Here is a 21,498-nt window from a genome sequence, read left to right as displayed (position 1 = left end):
TATTAGTATTGCTGGAATTGGAATATATAATATATCAATATTCTAAAAGAATAAATAAACTGGTAAGTTTATTTGTTTTTATATTTGATAAAAAGTTGAAAAAAGAGTGTACTTATTTACTTGTTATATTGAAAGTAGTGGTTCTATACTACCAAACTGTATTTTCAAACTTGAACTGATTAGTATTACTTAATTTTTATTTTATGAAAAAAGCAAAAAACGAAAAGATAAATAATACAACAAAATATTTGAACGGGGTTAGCGCATAAACTGTTAGCAACAATTATGTAAATAAACAAATTAACTTTAAGAAACGGAAAATCGCAAAAAACACAAATATAATGGAATGGCCACTTTAAAAGCGTAATGTCGTGCATGAATTTGCATAACACTTTAAAAAATAATTCAATGTGTTACTAAACAAACTAAAAACAAGATACTACACACTTATTTTTTACTATAGTAAAGATTTAGATTAATTTACAAAATAATTATTGACTAACACTGCGAACAATATAAAATGCGATTGTCAAATTTTAAAGCCATTTTCTTTTTGTTAGTATTTGGTTTTTATTTTTTGGGGTTGAATTTATTTTTTAATTGGCAGTCTTACAGGTTAAAAGTAATTATAAGCAGCACAAAAAACAAAAAAAATTAAATATGGCACAATAAAATTTACCGCTAACATAAATATAAAGAGGGGTAAAAACTCATGAAAATAAAAATTGGAAGAAAACCCAATGAACTTATTTGCAAATTGTTTCCCTGTAGGTAAAAATTGATTTAAAAAGATGTTTTAGGTTTGCAGTAAGCGAAAACATCTTAAGGGTTTATGTTTTACTTTTCTCTTACTGACTGAGCTTTTTTTAATCTTCCACAATGCATCATGCGAATCTATTTATCTTGTATTATTTGCCAGAGAAACAAAGACGTTAAACGTCGTTACGGATGTCCTTCAACAAAAGCACTTGGTCTTAAGTTACCATGTTGTATATCACCATTTTTTAAGGAAAAAAAAAATTTTCTGCTTTAGTTATGTTATCTAATTTACAACAGCAATCCATCGATTTCAGCTACTACTTCATCAGCATCTAGTTCTTCTCTTATTGTACTCAGTTTATCTGTTGATCCCTCCTCCAAAGTCTTTCCAGCCGCTTCCGCTTTGTTGATGAGTCTTTGCTCCTCCGAATCGTCCTCCTGGGAAGCAAAGTGCTGAGGAGGAGGCGGATGCTGTTGTTGCATTTGACGTTCTAGTCTCAGTTTGTAATCACCTGGTTCGGAGTCTACAGGACTTAAAAGGAGATTAGTGGCAGCAAATTCATCCTCGTACACCGGTTCGACACCATAAGCAGGCCCTTCTGCGTACTGTGGGTATGCCTGGTCGTCGTACATGCCTTGGTGCGGTTGTCCTTGGTATGGTTGTTGAAACGTGGATTGGTACGGGTAATTCTGATGTGACTGTTCGTGTCCGTAGAACGGTTGTTGCCCATAGTTATGTGGAGGGTAGTTTTGGTGGTGGTTACCGCTGCTGGCACTAGAGAGGTTGCTATGTGCTTCCTCAGTTGGATTAGAACCGTCGAAACCTTGAAGATGAACGTACGCTTTCCCGCGGGGCTGCTGGGCTCCATAACCAGCTGGTATACCGGGCTGGTTATTGAATGGTAATGGAGATTGGGCATAGCTAGATCGACTCATCGGTCCCTGCACGTGGTATGGAGCGTTACCTCGATATCCGTTGCTGACCGACGGCTGGCGACTTACATTTGATGACGTCACTTGCGAATGGGTGGGGCTACCTGTGTCGGAACCGACTGCGTCATCGCGGAATGTGCTGAATTTTCCTCTGCCTGGTTGTTGTTCGAATTTGCTGCCGGGGTCATAGTAATATGGCGTGGCAGTAACTGGCATACCAGCGTATCTACAAAAAAAAATGACGCAAGTTAGGCAAAAATTTCAACAAACCAAACATTTTTATATTTATTTATCATTTATCAAACCCATGCGGTATACCTCCTTTAAAACGAGTGTTACAACGCACTATGGTTAAATGTTTATTGTCACTTTGTAACAATAATACAACAATCATATTTTAATGCGCAGACGGTTTATACAAATATATTTACAACGTCGATATCACAAAGCTCACCGATACACTGAATCCACACCACTGTCAGAAAAGTCAGAATAAGTATTTACTCTGACATTCCAGCACAAAAAGTTAAATAATTTTTTTAGGAAATAATGTAATTTAGAAGAGTTGAATTTGTTTTTAATTACCTCATGTCGTTGTATTCATTTGTGTCGTATTCTTGGGGTGGGTAATTCATGTTTATTGGGCGTTTCTGGTAATTGTCTCCGTCAAATTCTAAAAAAATAGAAAAAATAAAAACCTTACCGAAAAATAGGTCTAATCTTATTTTTCCTATGTTGTTAATTAAATCAAAAGTTTTTTTAGATTTTTTAACTTAGCTTTAATTCGAATTACATCATTAACTTTGTAACAAGGTAAAATAAAAAAAAAAAACTCTGCGCCTACCGTCTACGCCTTTAAACGACGTCATACGCGAAGCAGGTCGCTGTAGCGAATCCGGCATCCAACAAGTGTCTCCGTGACCGTACAAGGTGCAGTCTTGAGTGCATTTCGTATAACCCAACTTTCTTCGATCTAAACTGTTTGTCATACCTCCTAAACATAAAAAATAGGTTTAGTATCCATGACATGATAGGTGGGCTGATTGGTATATAGATTTTGAAAAGATTTTATTAAAATTTAAAGGGTTATTTTCAAATTTAAAAGATGACTGCTTCAACTAAAACGTTTTATAACCTAGCAGTATTTATAAAACGATTTTTTTTGTTCACTAAAAAAGATTTAAGATAGTAATTTGTGTTACCCCGTACTCGAAACGGTAATACATTATACTCTAACTAATCCCAAGTCAATAACATTTGACAACGATATAAATCCATAACTTGAGGGTCATATAAAATGCACTTTAAAGATTTAGGATAGTTTAATGGGCGCGATATATAAAAAAGTGACATGCTTGTGATATAAATATGTTTTAAATATTATATCGCTTAAGGCAAATAAAAAATTATATCCAATAATTAAAAAACTTAATTGATTCGATTTTAATTGTAAGATGCCAGGTCTTATGCTTATAATTATAACGTCCTTCATTTTTAAAATTTTACTATTAAAAAAAATCTTGATTTTTCCAAAAAAAGGTTTTTAAAAAGTTTTTTCCACAATTCACATAGGGGCGCACGTGTTCTATTTTTTATTTTGTGACCATTATATTTTTGAGTTCTACAAACTAATATAAACTTGTTTCCAATTTACCGCGTTTAAAAAATGTCCAATCACATAAATTAAATCATATTTTTATTAATTTACGTATAGAAAAATTCTTAGTATGTTATAATTTAATAAAGTGGCTATGGCCTGTCATTTTAATAAAATTTTATTAATTCGACACTGACAAACGCAATTACTCGAAGTTGGCACAAATTCGCATAGTTTTTCGTAGATCTTATCAAAATAATACAACTTTAATTTAAAAACAAATTGGTACATGAATTAAATATGTGACATATATTTCTACATAAAAACCATTTATAATATGTTAGAGTAGTTTTTGGTAAATATGTTCTGTTTAACGGCAATTAGGTAGTGTTATTGTGGCATTAACAAGTTGTATGACATTATTTTAATAATAACTCCCTCATTTTAAAGCAATTAGGGAACTTTAGTTAGAAAAACAATATTTTATTTTTGTTATTTTCAATAAACTTTTGACATATTGATTTTTTATTTATTTTTTTAACTTTTTTAACATCCATTTAAATGGGATTTTCAATATATCGAAATTTAAAATTAGGTAATGACAGATTTTTTTTTAAAACAAAAAGTGTAATAAATTTCAAGTATCATGCTATTATGGTATAATATCGTCTAAGCATAAAAAGTGCGTATACACTTTCCTAAAGTTTAAACCCAAAATTGGCCAAGCGGTAAATTCTATAAATTCGGGAGAAAATAGACAAGATTAATGGCTTGACTGCACTGCTTTACTCATGTATGATTACGTCTTACAATTTCACGAACAAGGTTGGTCCGTCTGATTTTCGTTGAATTTTTGAGGCTAATTATCACTGCTGAATAATTGTGGCATAATTTTAAGTGTTTGAAGTTTAAAAGTATTGCGCTTACTTGAATTTGACAAATTGGTGCATTGTTAACTTGCTTATTAAAAAGAAGATCTTTTTTTCTTTTTAAAAGATCAACTTATTTTAGGCGTACCCAGAGTTTAACAGTAAACCTAAATTTGAAAACCAAACAGTTAAAATTCCAGCTGTAAAACAGAAAATCATATGCATGACTTCGCGTGTTTACATGCGTTTTATAACAACATTACCCAGTATTTTGGCCTGTAGGAACCCAAAAGTTGGTAATTCTGTAATTACTAATTAAAACGTCAAACTTGTATGCATAGTGGTAATTATTCAATAACAAACGCGTTTTCAAAAACTTATTTTAATTTTATTCTTATAGGCTTAACTACAAACTAATTTAGTTATATAGTATTTCATAAACAAATTTTAAGATATTTAAAAAAAAATAGTAAAATCTTATTTTAGATATTTACTATATTTAATGATTTACTATTTAAAATGTTTCTTAAATTAGCTATGACTCGTAATATTAACGGTATAGGGGTATTTTTAGCAAAATAGACAATTCTCCATATTCAAAATAGTTAACTAATATAAGTAGGCCCATTATGACTTTTGGGCATTTCTGTTCTGTTTTGTAATATCATTTTTTTTTTCATTTTTAATGTTTTAAGTGAAATAACTTGACTGTAACAAAGGTTATGTGAAGCGGGATATGTTTTAAAACAAATTTACATTTTTGCAAGAATTGTTTTCAAAAAAAAGTTCTTTTCACCGTTCCCTTTGAATTAGGCTGTCCGTGTGTTGCTTATATAATAATCGTTGTTTAGGTCAATGCCAAAATTAATCAAGAATCTCTAATAACTACTCAAACAAATCAAAATAACTTGATTTCCAAACATTTATATTTACCGAGGTCATTACGTGCAAGTGATAAAATTGATTCTTAAGTTACCGAGTTTGCTAAAACTATTCGGTTTTAAAAGATTAAGTGACTCGTAAAAAAATGCTACGGTCAGTTAGAACTATAGGATTACGCTTCAACTTTAGGTTGTTGAGAAATAATGAGGTTAAAAACCTTAGCTTGAAGTGTGTGTCTAAACAGTTAAAACTCACTACAACATAAGGCCTGGAACGTAACAGGTTATCCATCAAAAGAGGCACCGAGGCATTAACGACGCAAAAATGATCACTTAAACCAAGAAAACTCGAAAAAAACAAGGGCACTTTAAACGAAACTGTTAACACTAAGTAACGATATAATGAAGACCCCCGCCCAATTAGAGCTTTAGAGAAAACTTAAAATTTTTTACGATTGTCTGTACTTTAAAACTAAAAAATTAAAACCTATGTAATATAAACTTTGGTAATATGTTTAGTCTAAAATAGTCAGCATAGGCGTAATAACACTTTCTCCCAGTAGCATCATTATGAATCATAAAACATCACTCCTTAATTTATTAGTACGACACAAATTAAAGAAATGCTATCATGTAAACACGATCACATAAGGTTGGTAACCTTTAGAAAGGGTCATTTAGTATGTACATATATACTATTACTTTAAATGTGGCAAAATTGATTAACTTAAAATAACCGGTTAGAAATTCCGGGTTTGGTTTTCTATAATTAATACACTTGTGTATATATTAACGCTTTGGTTTGAGTAAATGAGGTTTAATATACCGCGTTTCTACTTAATTGTACTACTATTAAGTTTGGTTTTTGCGAATATACGTTTTCATGTTTAAAAATTAATCGCTTTTAGATAAACAATTTTGAATTAACTAGTTAGTTATTTTTCCGTTGACGTGATTCAGATTAATAAAATGCCCATTTGCGTCATTAAGTTACACAAGGCGGACAAGTTAACGAGAATCAAATACAATGTCACACCAAACACTAAACACTATTAGTACGTTTAAAACCATTTCAACATTCTAGGCACAAATTGGTGATCTACTTAAAGGTTATACCCGACATTGGTACTGAAAGGGTTAAGTCATATGTGTTATAAACACCAATGTGTACAGAAAACTTTACTACGAAAATCGGATTGTTTTATCCTGTTTAAACGCATATTTACCGCGATTAAAAAATGAGAAACTGGTAAACAAAAAAGGTCCAGTTTTAAACTAAGTGCAAATTTGTGAGGAATGTAGCGCGGAATCACGATTTAGAGCTTATCTAGTTTTTGGCGTGTTTAGTAAATACGAAATTAATCGGGTTGAATTTATGCTAGAAATTTCAAGGTCCAAAACTAAATGTGTTGTTTAAATATCTTAAATTTTACTAGAAATTTTAACCGCAATCATTTTACAAAAATAGTAATAACATAATTCAAATACTTTTACTAAATTTTTGATGTATTGTATTATACAAACTAAAGTTAAGTTTAAAATTGTCTTTAAATTTTAAATATTGAATTTTTTTGTATTTTGGCAAATTGGGATTCCTTGAAATGATAAAAACAACAGTTATTTTTGTCAAGTGCCATTCAGATCTTTATTTTCTAAATATTAGCACGTGGCTTAAGGAAGTTATTTCAGTCGAAATGGAATAAAATCAAAATCTAATGACGTTTAAGTTTTGGTTGAGGACACTTCGGTTTTGACTAAAACTGAGATTAATGTTTAGGTTACCGGTTAAAGCAAATATGGTAAGAAAGCCTCATAAAAGGATTTGTCAAAGTAATGTGATAAAAACCATGAAATTTTGAAAGGTTGTTAAAATAGGATTTTTTTTGCAAATTTGCCTCGCTCAGTAGGAGGTATCTAACGTTGGTGCGTTTTTGTATCGGTTGTTAAGATGGTCATAAAATATGACAAAAGATTTTTCTTCCCTATAGATTTGTTACCAATATGTTATTAATGGCCACTTAATGTAATATGAGACGAAATTTTTGCTATATTGTTTGCACAACCCATTACTTGGACATTTTCCTCAATTTTTTCAATGTTACATTTACCAGGCTTACATTTTAACGTAAACTAAATCGTCTGGCGCCAAAGTATCAAAAATAACCAATACTATAAAATCTTAGTTTTAAATTTTTAAAAACCCCCTATTTTGCCTAGCCGTCTTTGCAATTTCTGGCCCTTCGCGTTTTTTCTTAGGTTGTCTACAGTTACAAATTAAAATACAATTATAGTTACTCTTACTTCTTGCTGGGTCTTGCTCTTCAGACGGTGGCAAATATACATGGGAAGGTTGAGTATTATAACCGGGGTGCATTGCCCTTTGATGAAACGACTGTTGCGGGAACTGGACCCGGTTGTATCCGGGTGCTCCGGTTCCGTGGTACGCGTCACTCGGCATACTATCACCGGTCCCGCTGTCCCGGGCGCTGTGGGATCCGTCACTCGCATCCGAATGCTCCGCGTGTAACATGCCTCCATTTTTCTCCTAATAAAATATATAAAGATTAAAATGAAAATAAGCTAATTTCAAAGTTAAAAATGTTGTTTTTACTATTTACATAGTTAAACAATCTCTAGTGTGGTTTATGTTTAATTTGGTACTTGATTTGACTCCCATAAACTTGATATAATACAGACGTTTGTTTAAATTACATTATAGTGGAAACCTTAATTTTAACTTTGGATTATCGACAAACCTAATAGTGAGTCAGTAGTTTTCAGACAAACAGTCAATTAGGGTTGACCAAGCGTGTTTATTTACTAACAAAGTCTTATTTTATACCAATAGAGAACAAAAATGTACTACCTATAAACATGATTTACATATTTGTTAAAAATATGATCTTATGAGTAACACCATTGTTTGTAATTCTACGAAATGGTTTACTCCGCATGCGCAGTGACGTCACCAGCGCATAAAACGGTCGTTAAAATAAAACATGCGCCAGAGTCTGGTTTTATTAGGTGTTGTGCTTTTATGTAAAGCAGCACCGACTTAAGTATCAAAGAGACCAGAAAGAGGTCGTGGAATGAATTAAGGTGATAACCCTATCGCTCTTAAAACTGTTTGGATTGTTCCGCAATCCGGTGCGCTTCCGCTTAAACTGTTGTTGTTCAAAACCTTGCGTTTTGCAAAGTTGTCAACACAATGCAAAGTTTCCTTTAAACAAAATCCTAACATGCACGTCATTGGGTATAGTAAACTACCAGAGCGTATCTGATTGGAAACAAATGGAATAAATGCAGGAATGAAGCTGAAAAGAGGCGCGGATAATGTTACTAGTACTGACTGGTGTCCACGACGGTTATGTTACAACCCACGCGCTTTCAAAAACCTACCCACATTAAACATTTAGAATTCGTTCCTTGTGCAATTCCGCATTCTGTTGTGTATTACGAAACTACGTATGCGAAAATAACCCGTAAAATATTCCGAGGATGTAATAAGTAATACTTGGGGATTTACGTATAAGGTTGTATGGAGAAATTAACGTGGGTTCATATTGCAAATGCATTACTTATATTGGTATATGTTTGGTGATTCATTCTAAACGCTTAAAGCTTATTTCACAACATTAATAATCAATGAAAAGTGGGATTTAGCTTAGTAAACATGCGATTTTCATATTATTTTGGTCATGTATTATTAAAACATGGCATGGTCTGTAACTGTGTCGGTATACGGCCCAGTATAAATTACATAGGATCTCATGTAAACAATTTGTTTCGAATTTCAAAGGAAATACCACTTAAAAACCAGATGGCCAACATCCTTTGGACTATATTTTGACATAAATATCTTATAACAAAAAACTAATCAAAATTAAACTGGCAAATAATATTTCCAATTTTATAAATTAATTTAATATAGACCAAGTAGGTTCTAATAGAGTATTTATGCTTACAAAAAAAAACAAAGTCCTTTACGCAAAGATTACGCTTTTAACCAATTAATTACCATGTTTGGTTATTGTAAAGTATACAATACATTGCCCGTTTAATTAGTTCTACGTACTATACACAAATCGCATACAAAACGCCTACAGTCAAATAGCTAGGTGTACGGCAATTAATAATAGATTCAAAATCTCCGTACAAATCGGACATTAACCTAATTAGAGTTTTGCACGTTCGGATGTTACAAAGATTAGTAATATAATATTATAGAGGTGCAACAGGTGATATTCGGCTTTTTGTGACAATGTATTGTGCGAGCAAGTCCTATAATTAATTCGTGCGGTTTTTTATTTGGGAACAATGCATCAATTAAAAGCAATCTATTTTGTGGGAAAATAAAGTAACAATTTAAAGCACTTAATTTTAAATAAGGAATTATTGCGTTAGTTGTTTTTCAACCCAATTTAACAATTACTAAAAAAGGTTCAATTTAACAGAAATTAATAATAAAAAATGACTAAAGTAACCACAATACGATAAAAACTAGTTTTACATTTTCAGTTTTTAAAAGAAAACGCCTTATAGCAGCAAAATATCACGTGTATGTGTAATAATCACTAGAATTAAAATTCCCTTTGCCACATTAAAACTTTAACCGGCGTTTTTTGCGTGTGAAAAATTAACAGTATGTAATTAGGCTGTCTACGTGATAGAAAATTCGTACCGTAAGCATTAATGTATGTAGAGGTAAAGTTATATTGCAATGCAAATGTACAATAAAAAACACGAGTCAAAGTTTTTATAGGTAAATTAGGAACAACGCTACCCGAAAAAAAAGTTACAGGCGATGTTTCGAAAGTTGTTTACTGAACTTTCAGCTATGTATTTGAATTAACCCAATCCCTAGTGTGGTATTAAAAATTCACATCCCCACGAATTATATGTACGACACTATCATTCAGCAAAAACAAAGAGTGATTTGATGTACGAATTAGTTACGCAATTTAGTTCGTTGTTGATTATGGAATGGTCTCAATAGACATTGCGTCTTTATTTTTCCCAATATTTGCAGGTTTTTTTATGCATTTAAATCGAAATTTAAATGACAAATTAAGATTTAGTTACAAAAAATAACCAACAATTGGTAAATATTATATTCAGTAATATGTTTTGTTGTCAAATAGCATTACACCATATTGAAGAAAAGTCAATTCAATCAGAATTTAAATTGATGCAAGCATCTCTTACAAACACTTAAACACATTTTAAAGGCCCTTAGCAAAAACAAAACCCCATTTCTTTCATATTTCTAACAAAAATTAATCAAAAAATATGTTGAAAACATGGTTTATAAAAGTTATAAAAACAACCGTCAAAACAGTAAGAGAATAGTTCTGCTTGGTTGCCTACTTTCCATCAAAACATTTCAACCATGATGGTAAAGAAGTAAAGAAATTGCTACCAAGCGTTACTTTTTATGAAGATTGATGATTAATATTTTGTAAAAACAAACAAGTTTTTAGAATTCAACTTGTTTTTTGTTTAAATCGATTGTTGTTATGAATGTGTGAAAATGCATGACTCACATGGCCTTGCATAAAATAAAGCTTGAAGTGTATAGAAGCGTTTTAAGACATGTCAAACGAAATTCACCAATTGTAATAAAAACGCCTAAATTAAATTATAATACCAGACAATACCTTATTACATCTCAAAGTAGTTTGTGAGAGTAACATATACGTTATGTTTAAGGGATTAAAATGTAGTTATTTGTATGGGAATGTTGCCTGCATTTATCAAGAATTCGCGCCCTGTGGGTGAACGTTATCGAAAAAACTTACACGGTAAATCAGCTTATCGTAAATATGAAACAGAACACACCACAAGTTATGAGAAACACCGCCCAAAAATGTTGTATTTTTTACAATTCCATGACCCAAAAACTTTGCATATATATATAGTTTACATTTTATAACTATCAACAATTTGTGACCCATGCATTTTTGGCCTATTTTAGAGTTTTAAAGAAGACTTTTGCTAAAAATGATCTTAATTTACATTTTACCAAAACTGAGTTATTTTTTAAAGAAAAACTAATATTACGCATAGTCATAAGTTGCTAATACGGCGGTTTAAAAATGTGTCATCCAGCCAATAAAAAAATCCTTTTACCAGCGGTGGCGCACAGCTGGATACGCCAATAAAACTCGAAATCACAGACAGTCGAAAAACGATGATCGGTCGAAGTTTTAATAAAACTTGACTATTAAACCTGCCATTAAATTGTCGATATTCTGACAAAAATCGTTGCGCATACATTAGTCACTACGTCACAAATGAAATGGAATACTTTTAAAAGGCAAACCCCTATTAAAAAGTATTGCATTTCGTAGTTTTATTCGATAATAAAAACTAATGTCGATTTTTAAAAAGGTCATTACGCGTATTAAAAATTCAATATTGATTAACGATTAAAATTCAAAATGCAATATTAAAGAAATCCAATAATTAGGTAATTTACCCGATCATAATTTAACAAATGGGAAGATATAAATTTTCATGTACAAAAAATTAAAAAAAAAATTTAAATAATTTTTTACACTGTTTTTAAAAACCATTATGTACAGATGAATCAATTTGTATCTTATTACTAACTAAGTGTTTAAAAATATAAAGACAGTGTATATCAGAGGGTCATAAACTGTATTTGAGACGTTATTAAAAGCGAGGCGCCCCGGGCAATTACAAAAACGTGTTTGGTGTCGGAAAGTCTCCGTAAATCGCGATTTACCGCAACAGAATAACACGACTCGGAGAGATTATAACAAGATTTAAAGTAACACCGTAAATGTGTAAGCACTTAACTCAAATTGACGAATTTAATACAGGTTATATTCGACCTGTAAGAGTGTAAGTAAAAGGGGTGGAAAAATTTTTAAAAAGTAAAATAAAAGGTACCTCTTTAAAGGGTTATTCTAAAGTTCAACATGACAACGCAAAATTTTCAACAATTATTTTGATAGCCAATAAAAAATGAATCACACCTGAAAGTTTACCAGAAGAAATATATAATATATAACGTCACAAAATTTTTACGCGATAAATCTGGTTCTTGTTTGTTCGCAAACAGAGTTCATTGTCTGTCGGGTTACTCGTTTTCGAGCTATTGGTTTTGACTCCAAGATGGAGCGATAACAATTGTTATCCGTGAACAAATCTCGTCTAATCCCCGCCTTACTCTAGGCATTTAGAATAAAGAATTGAATTCTGCGAGAATACTGTATAAGCTATAAGCTGTATAAGATACGGGGTCCAATGACTATAGCCTTTGTATGAAAAGGGTAGTTCTAGGTAATCGCCCGTGACACAAAGTGAATTTATGAGCCAAAATCACGATAAAACGCCAACAAAAAACACTTTTTAAAAACAAAGCCAAACAAAATATAAAATATTCCTTTGTAAAAATGTTGCTATGTAACCATAAAAACAACCATTAACTATTATTTTGCCCTTGTTTTAGATTAACATTCTAGTTTTAACCCCTTCCTTTAACATGGCTATATTCAAGCATATTATTTCTATAAGGACATGTGTAGCACACATAGTACTGTGTATTGGATATAAGGCATCATGTAATTATTGTAATATTACTGACCACAAAAATTCAAAAATCAAAGCCATATTCTCTGGTATTAAAGTGTGGGCGGCACATAAAGTTAATAAAAGTCCATATTAAAAATAATTTTTTGCCATAAAAGGCGCGAAATGCTAGAAGTGCAAACATTAATTATAAACTAACATCAGACGACAAATTTATTGGGTTTCATACCATTTTCTTATTACCAAGTACTTGTTTTTAAATGTTTGATTAATGACTTCAATTCGCGTATGCTTGTGTTATTTTACACCTTAAATTATTTACGATATCCGCTAGCTTTTCGGATCGTTATAAGTTAAACAAAGCGCGGGCGACTAATAGCATAAGCATACGAGCTTGGCTAATTATTCAATGTCAAATTAGGACGAAAATTACGCAAAAATTTAATACAAATGATTATTAATGACGACTTTAAGGGCTTAAGGCAAATGAGAACGCTTATAATAATTGCCGTACTTATACCATAATGTTTCCTTTATACGGGTTTGCTGTACCACATTAACTCATATTAAACAGTAAGATGAGTTTTCTATACGTAAATAGCGTATGGTATAATATTAAAAAAAGGTAAACCTAGCATCACGAGACGCCTAGCCATGAATAATTGATTTTTCGAGAAAGTTTATGCAAACTGCAATAAATGCCAACGCGAAAATAGAAGTCTGAAATTGCAATGGAATTAGAACGCAACAACTTGAAATTAAAAATCGATAATTTCAAACACAAAACACTAAACCTCATGCTTAAATTTAGAGAAAAAAAACAATGTATGTGCGCTAAAATAACCCAAACCCACGCATTAATTAACGCATTGATAAACTACAACATAATTTACAAGCAAAAAATCTAGCAAATTTGTATTCAATTTTCGCCTTAATTTGTAAAAGAAAACGCTAGATACAATATGTGGATAGCTAATTTTGGCCGCTTGACTTATCGTGAATGGATGTAAATATAAGGACGACCCAATGGGCCCGAAATGACTTTGTTTAAATCTTTTTCTATCCTAAACGCACGTATTGAAGCATGTAATAGGGGGGTCTGAGTGTCGGACTTATATTACACACCTGACTTCACCTCTATGATTAAACCTTGGGTTCGAATACCAGTTTTGTATCTACTTTTGAGTTTTAAATAAAATTTAAAAAAACTATAGTAATTTTAGTTTTTTTTTTCGATCTTCTGTTAATTTAATAAAAGTGAAAAAAAATATGTATGTTTATGTTAAGTTTATTTTAAATATTCCGTTTTTTTTAAATTATTTGCCTGGCATTCAACTATGCAGTAGTCATAACATTTAACTAATTCTATTTTAATTCGAATTAACATATTTTTAGGGTCGTCAACGCCAAAAGTCATCCCAAAGGAAAACTGGACAACTGCGGTTCGAATGTGACATCACAATTCATTGTTGGTCACGTGGGGTGAAAAATGTTCGCCAATAAGAAGGTAATTTTACGCCTCACCAGTCGCGGAAACATAATCGCGAATATTGACAAATATAGTAAGAAATTGGTTGTTTTGTTATGGTATACCGAAACAAACGCTTTCATAGCCATATATGATACATTATAGGCTGTAACCAATATCCAATACTGCCTCGTTATAACAAAAACTTATATTTGTAGTTTTTTTTCAACATTATTAGCGTTGGTCTTATAAAAGGGGTTTGTTTTAGACGTTTAAATCACATGTCGCCATGAGTACATCTACATTAGAGGTATATACTAAACACAACACACCTTCCAGGACACACGTGTTGATTATAAGCCTATTTGTATGTCTACAAACACAAATCATGTTATATTGCTTATTTATCGGGCGAGAGTTGTCTTAGCGCAGAGGATTGCTGGCATCAGAGTGTTAGTATGACTATTTCGAGTACTATTAAGAGCCCTGTATTTGCTTAAGTCGTGTATAGTTACATTTAACGTTATGAATCCCTTTTTTAAATGCCCGTTTGAATCGTTGACGTCCAAATAAAAAAATTGGTTCTTGTCGAATTTTATTAGTTTGATATTCTGAGTACTCTGTTAATATTAAATGTAGGCCATGGTAAAGCTAAATTGGGTTTATTTGTCTGTTTTATGACATTTTTAATTACAAAGTCTTCCACCAAACAGAAATTTAATTCAAGTTTGTTTAAATAGAAGGGATTAACACATAAAAGTCGTTTGGTTTTGTTTAATGTATTAACAGTGAAACTGCTGTGATATTAAGTCGTCATGTCATAAAACAATATGCCCTACTGATTATAACAATTCCTACACGCGACTTAATCTTTTGGTGAATATCCCACGAATATTCGACCAATTCAAAGGGCTTAATCCTATTCAACCCATTTTCTTTTATGTACGACAAAACATAGTCAAAGTATATGTAGACCTCGGCTTGATAAACGATTTTACGTGTCTAATCCTATCTGCATATAACAACTTCTCCAAGAGCATAAATACATTATGTATACGGGAAACATATGCCCCCTTCCTATGTGATTTTAAAGGATAATGTTCGATTGAAAATGTCAAGATTAATTTTGATTTATTAAGGGTTTTATTGTGGCGGAAAATGACAAAAAATACAGTAACAAAAAAGGTGAACTTTGTAAAATATTGTAGAGGCAAATATGTCTGTTGTGTCAACACGAATGTTTAAAAATTACAAAAAAATGTTTGTGAAAAATAGATAAAAAATGGTCAAATTATGATTTTGGCCAAAAAAAAACAATTTAAAATTTTGATTACGGATCGATTATGTTCCGCAGATGTGACCACTTCAATTTGCATTGCATGAAAAGTTTTGAAAACAAACGCACGACCTAGTTCGGGCGGGCTAAAAATGACAGCCCTATGCACTATCACACCCGCTCACGTAATGTTATCATGGCAGTGGGGTTTTAATTACAAGCACATAACACCTCGGTGTCAAAAGGCCTCTAATAACAAACCTATGCGCTAATTAGGGCAACGTTAACCGCACGGCCCAGAATGTCGCATGGCATTTGCAAAACGACCCTTACGTTATTACATAAGGTTTAAATGCCGAACAAATATTAAGATGAACTTTCTTGTGTTTTATACTTCAGTTGCGTACATGAATTCTCCGTTTTGCACGAACGGTTGCGAGTTATAACGGTTTAGGTTCGGCGTCGACGAACCGGCTGGCAAAAACGATGACGTTATCACAGAGGATGACGTCATGTCGATATAGGTCGTTAGGGAATGGTTGCGGTGGTGCAAACTAATGCTATGACGCAATTTTGGTGTAAGGCATGCCTTGTTTACGTCACCGTTATAATTTTGACTTACCTGTTGAGCCAACTGTATCTGGGACTCGGTCCAGTTTTGTTCAGAGTAATACGACGACCTGCTATCCACAGTACCCCCGGGTAAATGGGGTTTTCCCTTCATCGTGGGTGAACCACCGTAAGATACATCCGAGTATATGTTGCCAGCAGCTTTCTGGCAGTTGTAAGTTCTGGCCTGTTTTCTTTCCCCGCATTTGCACTTGTACTTTATCAAAGCCACAATCTGTTAAAACAAAGTATTACAGTTAAACAGCTATTCTGTACAAGTTAAGTTAGTAAAACAAACTTTTCATCTTACATTTTGTATAAAATCAATAAAATTAAACATTATGCTTACCGCAATGATAATAAGGATAAGAAAAACAGCTCCGATGCTTATGATAAGGATGATGGTTAACTGACCACCGTTCGCTTCATTCACCTTTCCATCTAGGTCAGTAATCGTGATTGGATAAAACGAGTTGTTTTTACAATCCTTCATTGCGTCGGTAAAGTTAACTTGGCCAGGATTTTTGCCAGTGACAAAGATGTTAACCTGTAAAGCAAGGGCAGATGTTTATATTTAAATGACAAAAGATTAGCACTACATCCTAAACTATGTAACAAATATTATGATGTTGCACTTACATATGCAAACTCCTTCAGTGGAGATTCGCCCAAATCGCTGGCGACGACTCTGATCACGTGACAACCCCTTTTCATCTTCCTTAAATCCTCCCCGTCTTCAATATTCAACAAAACGTCTCCGTTATTCATGTCCACGTTAAAGTAGTTGTTCGTATTTCCTCCGTCCATCATAAAACGAATTCGCCCATTCTGATTTAAATCCGGGTCTGAAGCCTTGATTTGGGTGATAACCACAGGCGACGAATTTGGGGGATGAGTGCCGTGCGAGGTCTGGTCCCCAATGAGTAAATCACCCTGTAAGGGTACTTCTACTGGGCTAGGAACACCCCCAGTCGCTGGTTCTTCGTCGGGATCATTTGGGGCAACCAACCCAGCCGCGGTCGGCATTTTTGGCCGGATATACAAAACCGAAATATCCTTCGATACGTTGGGGTAAATAATTTGGGGCTTATTGTCGTTGACGTCGGTGAGGTAGATTTGCACGTTCACGTATCCATACTTTGGCTTCTCGCCGTGATCGGATGCTATAACTCGTAAGTTGTAAGGTTGTGATTGTCTTGCTTCCCTGTCTACATCAGCAGAGTTACCGACAAAATGGATAGCACCTGCAATTAAAAATTCGCTTAAAGTACATTCGAAAAAAATGAAGCAATGTTGACAAAATTAAAATCCAATTTGTTGTAGAAAGCTTACCTGATTCTGGGTCAATGTCAAAGGGTTGCTTCTGTCCAGTTTTCTCCTCAAATGCATATGTCAAAAATGCGTTTGTTTTCTTGTCTTTGTCGGAATCGGTTGCGTGCACTTCACCAACAAAGTATCCGTTTTCAATATTTTCACGAACAGAAAAATTGTAAGTGTCTTCTGTAAAGGTCGGAGCGTTGTCGTTTTCATCGCTTACTGTGATCTAAAAATACAACAAACGTTAAATTAAGGCTAGTGTTTAAACAGATTAATCTAGCAAGTTAATATTACAAGTTTACTTACGCTTAAAACAGTCGAAGTAGAACGGGGTGGACTTCCATTGTCGGTAGCTGTAATGGTCAACATAAATGGCTCGGTAATATTTTCCGCGTCCAGTTGAACATTCTCGGTCAGAGTCACTTCTCCGGTCTTTGGATTAATACTAAACGGAGTATTCTCGAATATAGGCGAGGAGGAGTAAGTTATTTCGGAGTTATTACCGGCGTCAGGATCTTCAGCATGTAATGTTGTAACGAATGTGTTGATCTTTGAATTTTCTGGCACGGTGACTTCAATCGTAGGCTGGTCAAATTTCGGATCGTTATCGTTAACGTCTCCAAGCTCAACGCGAATTGTGGTTTTGTTGCTTAAAGATGGAGTCCCAAAATCCCAAGCTTCAATGACAATGTTGTGGAACCGTTGATCTTCGCGGTCGAGTGGACTTTTCGTTTTTATGAGATATCTAAACAAAACAATTTCGTTAGTCAGAAGTTTGTTTTGAAATAGCTTATGGTAAACATCTAAAATAATGTACTTTAACGATTGGGTGATTTAACCATGATTTAACAGTTCTGGTTTATTTAGATCGCAAACATTTACCTGTTTTCTTTTTTATCCAACTCGTGCAGTTCAAAACTTGACGGTTCGTTGATTCGACAGCTGACGTTCCCGTTTTTACCGGTGTCACGGTCAGTAATAGTAACGAAAGCAAGGTACTCTCCAACTTCGATATTTTCGCTGATAATAACAGGCCCGTTACCATCGCCATTCTTATCAACCAAATTCATAAAGTTAATGTTAATGTGCGGGGCTTCATCGTTAATATCCAGGACTTTAACTGTTACTGTTGCGTAAGCCGAGGCTGGGTTGGGGCCGCGATCTTTGGCCTCGACGGACAAATGGTGAATCGTTTTGTTTTCGAAGTCTAATCCAGGCGCTTTGATTGTAATTTCACCTGTGCTGTTGTTAAGCTCAAATAGAGCTCTGTCGTGCTTGCTGACAGCACTTGGAAAACTGTACACGATGTCAGCGTTGGAGCCTGAATCTAAGTCGGTCGCAGTTAACTTTATGACTTGTGTGCCTGGTTTTGTGTCTTCTGCGATCTCTCGGACGTAGGTATCTTGAGTGAAATGTGGTTGGTTATCATTGGAGTCTGTAACGGTAATATCGACGGTTGCGGTGCCGGTTAACGGCGGGCTACCTCCGTCAATACAATAGAGCAAAAGCTTGTAAGATGCATCTCTTTCTCGATCTAACTTTTTGGTTAAGTTGAGTTGTGGTATTTTGGTGCCGTCAATGTTGTTTATAATGTTGAGTTCAAAAAACGGAACCTTTTTTCCTCCAACGTCGTTAGGACCAGGAGGGGAGCTCGAGATCCGGTATCTTTTAATGGAGTGCTCACCTAAGTCCGGGTCGACAGCGCTGTCTAGCCTGATTACAGAACCGACTGCGGCGCTCTCAGATATCTCTTTATGAATAATGTCTTGTGGAAATCTCGGTCTGTTGTCGTTTAAATCCTCGAGTATTAATTGCAGTTTTAATAACTGAAAGTTGACGGGAGGTAGTACTACAACCTCAACATCGATTACACATTGCGGTGGGTTTTCGGGGCAAATAGCTTCGCGATTTAATCTATCAGCTGTTCGCAGATCGCCCGTTGTTGAGTTTATCTTGATATACTCCTCACCGTTTAGAATGTCATATTTTCTAGGTACAGCATTTGGTGGAAGAGTGGGTAGTTCTTCTGGAAATTCCTGTTGTATGTTACCGAGATAGGCGTTTGCCCCAGTCTCCTCCTTAGTTTTTTTAATAACGAGGGCTGCACTGTAATGTGAAGACGCCCATGCAAGCAATATTAACACACAGCTAATCTTCATATTATATATCTGTAAAGACAAAATATTTGTTAATTTAAATGCAAATTAAAACAACCCTTATGTAAAACAATTTTGAACAGCTGTATTGAAGAGCTGTATTAACGCCTGAACATATATCTTGTACTGCTGATATTATAAACAAAGCCACTTAAAAATTCTGAAGATAACTCGTTCGAAATAAACCGAGATCTACCTACTCTGCGAACTTATTAATATTGAGAGCTATTCTGCTATACGTTAGTAGGTACTCTGAATAGAGGCTTGGTGCTCGACTTCATAAAAGCTCTTTAATTACCTTGATGGGCTGTGAAAAGATTTTACCTGGCCAAGTTATGAAAAAGCTATGTTAGTTTTGTTTAAAATCAAATTTAAACGAGGCAAAATACATTTTCTCGTTGTACAGTTCATACTACTAATACTATTACTGTGTATTGTCCTTTGTAAAGTAGGCTATGTAGTTAAACGTTTTGATTTAAAACTTATTGAGTGCTTTACGTTTCTTTGGTTTAGTTGTGTATTGTACGAAATCTAGGCCTACTTAATTGGCTTCTAATTATCACACGGCTCAATCGAGTTCTTTTAAAGCGAAACATTATACGGTGCCGTCAAAAATTTAAACCAGTATTAAATTACTACTTTTCTGTGTTACGCTAAAGCTTGGGAGGGTAACAAAAACAAATTGAAACACTGGATTCGAATAAGATAGTTTATAGGGTGAGACCAATACAAAGCACGGGCTTAATTATATGTAGTCCTTTTGTCGTTACACAATCAAATGACTACACAACTTACAACCGTTAACAGTTACGGTACTGACAACTATCAAAGTAGAATTTGTTTTGACTAGTTTTCAACAATGCGTACAATGTTGTATATTAACTGAAACACGTTTTATAAACATTGGCAGCTAGAATATCTGCTAAACACACAATAACCAAAAAAATTAAGAAATAAACAGAGTATATCATATAAATGGTATATGAAAACTTGCTATTAGTAATTTCGCAAAATATTTTTAATATTTTTACCAAATTTTTATATTATTAAAAGAATTACGATTTTTATATTAACAAATTGTGCGTTTTAACTAATTTTATGACCCAAAAACGTAGTTTTACAAACGAGTGCTAACACTAAAAGGTGTTTATTAGTAATTAACACGTATGGCCTTTTAGTGCTTTTGCTTGAAAAACAAATCGCCCAATACCATAAAACTAAGTTTTACAAGCAGCGCTAGTTTCTTTTTAACATGCAATAAAAAACTTTTCAATTTCAGATCTAATACCTAAACACATTTATTGTTATATTAATCTATCTAATATATATTTCCTAAAAGTGGTTAATATCTAACAAATACTATACGAATTCACCATTTAAATTCCTGTAAGACAACTTTAATTCATAAATACTGGCGCTGTATATAGACGTCTAGAATTACTCGCGGGCAAAACTCATCCGTTTCCCGGGGGAATAATTACGAGTATGCCGAGATATAATCCGCCAAAAATCGAAACATAAATCCAAAAAGCAATACCCACTATAATTTGAGCCCTAATTTTTATTCAAACTTGATTATCGTTTTAATATAGAAAGCAAAAGCTGAATGTGGTGTTATTTCAGTTTGAGGTTCTGCTTTTATAAACTCTAAACTGAATAAACTTTTACTTTCTTACTTTTGGAGCTAACTTCCTATTTGCTATTTTGCCAATCAAATTTTACCTGATAAAAATATAATATATATCTTATCGCGGTCCTTACGAAAATGTTATTCTTGCGTCACAGAAAGCTATTGTTTCACACAATCTGGCATTATCGCAGGCCAAGTTCGACAACGGCTGTTTACGAATTAACGCTGACCCAGTCTTATCAAATCGCGAAATGATATCGCTCTACGACTTTTCCTAATCTGTATATTTCGCTACATTATCGACATTATTTTTAAGCGATAAAGAACGTAAAAAATAATCTTGTAGCTTTTCGACTGGGCTATAATCCAGAATAAACACGGCCCGATAACAGCTATATTTTACAGCTTGTTTAACTATTAATACATAACTTATTAAAAGATTTTCC

The 21,498-nt window shown here is 33.5% G+C and overlaps 1 protein-coding gene across 1 annotated transcript; it reads right to left on the bottom strand.

Annotated features, from left to right (window-relative positions):
* Positions 1-185: 185 nt before the first annotated feature.
* On the bottom strand, positions 186-19,425 carry LOC145752532 (protocadherin-11 X-linked-like). The gene is made up of 10 exons (XM_082568835.1): positions 18,149-19,425; positions 17,573-18,011; positions 17,282-17,492; positions 16,589-17,193; positions 16,299-16,496; positions 15,963-16,184; positions 7,341-7,584; positions 2,537-2,686; positions 2,278-2,365; positions 186-1,918 (listed from the first exon to the last, which is right to left on the bottom strand). The coding sequence occupies exons 1-10, from the start codon at positions 19,423-19,425 to the stop codon at positions 1,048-1,050; spliced, it is 4,305 nt and encodes a 1,434-aa protein (XP_082424961.1). The 3' UTR covers positions 186-1,047.
* Between the last annotated feature and the right edge of the window lie 2,073 nt (positions 19,426-21,498).

This window comes from Corella eumyota, chromosome 1 (assembly GCF_963082875.1).
Source record: "Corella eumyota chromosome 1, kaCorEumy4.1, whole genome shotgun sequence".
NCBI lineage: Eukaryota > Metazoa > Chordata > Ascidiacea > Phlebobranchia > Corellidae > Corella > Corella eumyota.
The sequence above is the reverse complement of the archived record's forward strand: the minus strand, read 5'-3'. Positions and strand labels throughout refer to the sequence as shown.